Here is a 6,248-nt window from a genome sequence, read left to right on the forward strand (position 1 = left end):
GTAGATTTCCTCAAAGGGTGGTGGACTCTCCTTCATTAGAGTTGTTCAAACAGGTTTTATTGCCAACTAGGGATATTCAGTGGTGAATGTCTTGCTTTGGAATCCCTTCTATGATTCTGTGCAGTCTAGTCATACGCATGCTTCTGGGTGTTGGGAAAAAAGGCTAGAAACTACATATTTAATCTTCACCAGTCTTCATAAAGATAATGTTTCCTTCTGATTCAGAGCAAGCATACAAAGAAGAGTCATTGTTTCCCACCCATGAACAGAGAACACCGTCGAATCATCCATGAGCTTGCTCAGGCTTATGGCATTGAGAGTGTGAGCTATGATAACGAACCAAAGCGCAATGTTGTTATCAGTGCGGTGAAGTATGTTGTTCCATTTTTTTGTTCTAAGTGGCAAATGTGTCAATAAGTGCTATCATACTTGTATTTGCTATATTTAAACCAATTTGATTTTTATATTTACATGGTCCAGATGCCATACACATTTATGTTGATGAGGTCATTGTATTTTTGTGACCTTGTTGAAAAAGTTTCCCTTTTGATTCAGTTCATATAATTTCTTCTTTACACATTTAAATGCTAATGGTTGCTACTAAATATATTTTCATGTAAAAGTCCTGATTAAAGCTAAAAATTCTGATATGTAACTTGTAGCAATGGAAGGGTGATGATATCAGCAACAGGGGGTAAATTTCGGTAATTAACAAGTTCTCACCACTTTTTGGACTCCGCTCAACTCCTTTCATACCACTTGGAAGTGGTAGAAATCATGGCATTGAAGGAAGACATTTAATTACCAAATATAGCCACCACTGGATAAAGTTACTAGCAGAGGGAGATTTTCAATAATTAGACTTCTTTCTTCATCCCTAGTCTCCCATAGCTTCCACACAATTAAAAAGATTACAAGTAAGTTGGAAAAGCCGGAACTTTTAAGTTACTGAATATCGTCACCTACTAATGATCTCATCACCCTTCCACTTGCATAAGTTAACAGGATTTCAGCCGATTAGTTAGGAACACAACCCCACCCCAATCAATGTATTTGTGCACTTTAGACTTGTCTGCTATTTTATTAATCAAACCTCTGTTTCTTCAGATATTACTGTTTGTGGCATTTGTCGTTAAATATCTTCATTTAATAAAAATCCTCACTAGTCCTGCAAAATGATGGATTGTACTTAACATATTTTGAAAAATCTGAACATTATCTTATCATTTGCATTTCTTGTCTGAAGAGAGAACTAGTCCAGTGGTTCTTAACCTTTGTTACTCGGATGCTTTTGAACTGCAACTCCCAGAAACCCCAGTCAGCACAGCTGGTGGTGAAGGCTTCTGGGAGTTGCAGTCCAAAACTCCTGAGTAACTCAAGGTTAAGAACCAGTGAACTAGTCCATTAAAATGACTCTTCCCCTTACCTTCATGGCGCTCTTACGTCAAAATATGAGGAAACAAAAAAGTGCCATACAGTTAGAGTCATGCAGGCATCATATGACAAATCTCATTGATATCTTGACTTTCTTTCTCCAGAGGGAAATCAGTTTGCCCAACAGTTACTCTGACATCACTGCTTACCAAGGAGAGGCAGACTAGACCCCCGCCACCTATTCCTCATCACAAACAATCAGAGAAGTATGTAAACTTTTAAATATTTGTGTTGGCAGAGTACTCTTTATCGAAGAGTAGACTTTGGTCTAGATGGGCGGGGTACAAATTAAATAAATAAATAAAAAATCTCAGACTGACTGTGAATACATTTAGTGGTGTATTCCCTAGCTGGTGAAGTGTGGGCTATGTGAACATATTGCCTTTGGGAACTTACTGCTCTCTAATGAATTAATCTTATAGATAAGAATGGTCATCATGGGATCCAGATTATATCAGTGCTTATACAGGTTTTTGTGAAGGCTTGTAGAATTTTTACTAAGTTTTATCTTTCAGTTCTGTTAGTTTTAGTTAAATCTGTGTTGTCTGAAGTGTACTCAGTTGACAGTATAATATAGTGTAATATAGTATAATATATGTTTTAATTGTTTAGACAGATTTTTAGTACACAAAGTGTACCTCAAAACATGACTTTAATGTCTAAGGTGATTTCTTAATTTAGGCAGTTTACCTCCAAATATTATATTTGTGTTACATTGGTTTAACCGGGCAAGAGAATTTCGGCTACAATCTGGCAGTTGCAGAGAGCCCACCCATTCACACTTCTCCTGCTTCTGGCCAAAATGTTCTATTGACTCAGGAATGCTCCCACATCCCCAAGGCAAATTTCTTGATAACATTTCCCTTTTCACATAAAATATCTTCATTTTTGTTTCTCTGGGTCCCCCCCCCCCAATTCTTTGTGTTAATTTCAGGCATGGGAGTAGCAGCTCAGAGAGAGGATTCAAAGAGGAGCCAGTAATTGACTACTTTGATGTACAGGATTGAAGAGATGAACCTGAAATTACACTATTGAAAAGTGAATGTGAAGCTGTTGGTGTATTTAGGATAACTTTTGTCAACCAATTATGTTTAGAATTCATATGGACGTTAAGGATGGAAATAAGTTATTCGTCACAAAATTGTGTAAACCAGTGTGGGGTGGATGGGTGTATTTTTAAAAGAGTGTGGTGAGAGCTGTATATGTGCATCCGTATCCAGCTTTTGATGTGAATCTTTGTGTAGTTCATAACTACAAAAAATTAACAAATGGCATCTAATCCGTTACACTATATAAAATAAATGGATTCCTTCTCATCAGGGTCATATATTTGTCTTAGTGCAAAATTAGATTTATAAAATAGCCTTATTCAGTTGATCCACTCATATGATTGTAGTTACCTTAAGGGAAGAATGGGACTGCACTCACAGGCTCTACCCCATCTCTCTTCTAACCTACAGTATTCACTGATTTCTGAAAGAAGAGCCTGCTGCCCCTCCCAGAATGATTTAGGACACTAATCTTCTCTGTCAAGTAGCCTCTCCATTTCACATTGCACCCACACGTGGGGGAGGAAGGACTGGGGAAGACAATGTCATTAAAATATTTTGTTAAAGGAAATGTATAATTCAGTATTGGGGAAGTGTGAACAGATTGTCTTGGAGTTTAACAAAATGGTCAAAATAATTAAGAGCTAACAAGAGGGAATCCACAGTATATTTGACCTTGTCAGCAGTAGACCTAGTGAGTCACTGTTTCTAAACTTCATTTGCCTATTCCATCAGTCCTTATTACTAAAGCTATATATTGACAAGCGGTTACTCCCTTACTATTCACTTAAGATGGCTTGTAGAGCTATGCTTGGCTTTTAGTGGCATAAACATAAACTGCATTTACCTCTTAATGCAGGAAGAAATTGTGTTGAACAGCCATTGAATATACCTGTTGAATTTGGAATTAAATAAAAAGGCTTCTCCTTTTTTCACTAACAGTATTTCTGTTTTTTGGGGGCCTGTTTATTTTCTTAATACCTTTCCTGCTGTAAGATGCAGATATATACCATCCTGCTTCATATTTTCTTTGTGGGCAGATTCTGATGCTAAAATTCTAAATTTAAAGAGTGCCAGTGTTGATACTCCTTGGTGCAGATATCAGGTGGAATGGTGTTATATTATGGCATTCTTTAGTGAACAATATTTTTGTTGGCTCCCAGACTTTCCTTCAAATGTATAAGGTAGCATTTTATCAGTGTGCAGGATAAATCTTGAATCAACCTGTATATATGTTTAGCTTGTGAATACATGCACATGTAAATTCTTTGTGCATTGTGGCTTGGAAAATGGGTGATGACCTGGAATAAGCTTCCATATGGCCAGATGTTTGAACATGAGAAGGGGCGAAATCAGTACTCCTGGTAGTATTTTTAAGGTGCTATACATAGAGACATGGGGCTAAATAAAGTGGCATATATTATATTTACACCTATTGTTCTGCAGTTTGATAATTAGTTTACTTACTGTGAATGTATTCACAAACTATGACAGGCTAGCCTCCTTCTGGACACATGTCATTGAAGAAAAGATGGCATTTCATTTCATAGGGCAAGGATGGATGATTATTTGGTATGATTCACCAAAATGCCTACAAATTGAGCCCAATTGTGCCTTTTCCAAACACCCCAAAGGAAGATCCTATTTCCTTTTTCATACATGTAATAAAGCTATGCCAGTTTTGCCCAGTCCAAGAGACAGATCTTGCATGGTAGAGTCTTTGCACACCCAAAACAGTTCTGATGGCCTTTCTTGACAAACATTGCAGCTTTTATCCAATGCATATAGTTGCTCATCAACAAACATCGTTGGCACAGTTTGTGGGCTTATGTATAGAGGAGACTGCTACCTACAAATAAGCCAACAAATATGTTACTATAGAATGGATCAGTCAGAGTTTGTGTGGATATAGAGCCCTCTGCTCATTCCATCAAGCACAGTTTAGAGGCAATTTTCTATTCATGTCAAGGATTTTCACATATGCATAAACAAAATAGATGCTACTGGAGGTGGTTCTCACTAGGAACAACTTCTTGTGTATGAGTTCTTTGGGTCAGGGTCCATGTGTGCAGAGAGATTTACGTGTTTTCAGTATTTTACAATTTTTATGTACTGCATTGTGGTTTTAATGTGATTGGTCCTGCTGTTGCTTGGTGGAAATACTATGTAAATATTAGGGACTGACCTGGTATTTCCCTTTGCTCGTTTAATAAATTTGATATGGCTTCTGTGGAACTGAGCTCTCAGCCATTGTTTTGAAATTACAATTTTCATTTATTCCGTTCTCACCTGGTTTTGCATTATTGGACAACTGAACTGACAGGAAGAAACTTGTTCAGAAGCTTGTTTAGAGCAATTCTTAAAAACTATTCTCTTACAATTATGAAAGAGGCAGTTAGGTTTATATAAGCAAATTCTGATGCAGGTAGAATTTCAAGACTGAGGCTTATTAGTATCTGCGAATATTCAAAACAGCTTGAATTAATCTGCTCTATGTGCATCATTTGTGTGTAATCTGAAATTGTGAAAATTGCTATGGAGACCATTGTGCCATTTCTCATGATGTACTTCACGATGAAGTGAAAAATATTGATTTATGATAGTTTTTTTAAAAAATCAAGTTATTTGTTGAATCTTTATATACACAAACACACACAACCTGCCTGCTTTCAAGTTCAATGGTGTAATAAATGATTGAATTTATAAATCTGTAATATATATCTGTAATAAAGTTGAAAAGCTCAGATGAATGTTCTCTGGATTTTCTTAACTTTTTTGTAATAGGCTGATGTCATGCTAAAAGTTAATGCGATGATTTGGGAGTTTTTATGACTGTCACAATGAAGTGAAAGCTGTTCTGCCTTGAATAAAATATATCAAAGTACTTTAAAGCTATATTATGATTTTTTTCAAAACAAGCAGACTTTTTAGTTCTTACTGCTAGAGTTGGACAACGTGGGATTAGGATTAGACCAAAACTAATATGTCAAGTTTAATTCTGTTCATTGCCTCATTTTTGTAAGATTAAGGCTAGATCGACTTCCACTGGCTCCTGTTGCTTTTGCCATAATTGCAGTTCGCTCCTCACTTTCAGCCACTTTTGCACCCTACAAACTTGCTCTGGGGTGGGAGCTGGAAAACTATCTGAAGCAGTTGTTTGGCAACCTGTGAATTATTTCCAGCAGCAGACGGAAGTACATCAAAAGGATACTCTCATGGCATCCTTTGCTAAATGACATAGGAAAATTCGCCAAACAAGAATTTCCCATTTCATCATACATCATGAGTCCTGTTCATTCCAATAATATGGAAACACGAGCATAGTCTCAGGAGAGAAGCTAGCCATGGGCAGCTTGCCGATGGCCACAAATGCTGGCTTTCTTCCTTAGGAGGCCTACTGGGGTGGTGAACTCCCAACCTCTGGCTCCACACACATTGTTTCCAGCTCTGAGCTATCCAGCTACTATTTGAATTTTTAAAAATCTTTCATAAGCGGGGTGTCCAAGCAGGCATCAACAAATGACATAGAAAAGAACTGTGGCAGTCAGGAAAACAATACTTAACCAAACTGTAGAAATGAGAGAAATAATATTAAAAGGAATCAAGAGCTTAACATAATGCTGAAAAATTAACAAAGTCTAAGAAAATACTGTAAATGGGAAGGGATAGCAAATGTATAATTGCTGACAGAGACATTCTTGATCAAGCCAATATAGTGCAGTTTTGTAGTGACATTTCAAAGTTCTCTACCTAGTGGTGTGCAGG

General features: G+C 37.0%; 1 protein-coding gene across 2 annotated transcripts in view; it reads left to right on the forward strand.

Annotated features, from left to right (window-relative positions):
* The window catches only part of NFX1 (nuclear transcription factor, X-box binding 1), a 48,170-nt gene extending 42,803 nt beyond the window's left edge, over positions 1 to 5,367 (forward strand). The window contains exons 22-24 of one of the 2 annotated variants that reach the window (XM_072998477.2): positions 226 to 371; positions 1,539 to 1,640; positions 2,369 to 5,367. In XM_072998477.2, coding sequence (XP_072854578.2) covers positions 226 to 371; positions 1,539 to 1,640; positions 2,369 to 2,441 — 321 coding nt within the window. In that variant the 3' untranslated portion in view covers positions 2,442 to 5,367. The remainder of the gene's footprint in view (positions 1 to 225; positions 372 to 1,538; positions 1,641 to 2,368) is intronic. The other variant, XM_072998478.2, reaches the window with a different exon arrangement.
* Positions 5,368 to 6,248: the final 881 nt, after the last annotated feature.

The sequence above is a fragment of the Pogona vitticeps genome, chromosome 4, assembly GCF_051106095.1.
Source record: "Pogona vitticeps strain Pit_001003342236 chromosome 4, PviZW2.1, whole genome shotgun sequence".
NCBI lineage: Eukaryota > Metazoa > Chordata > Lepidosauria > Squamata > Agamidae > Pogona > Pogona vitticeps.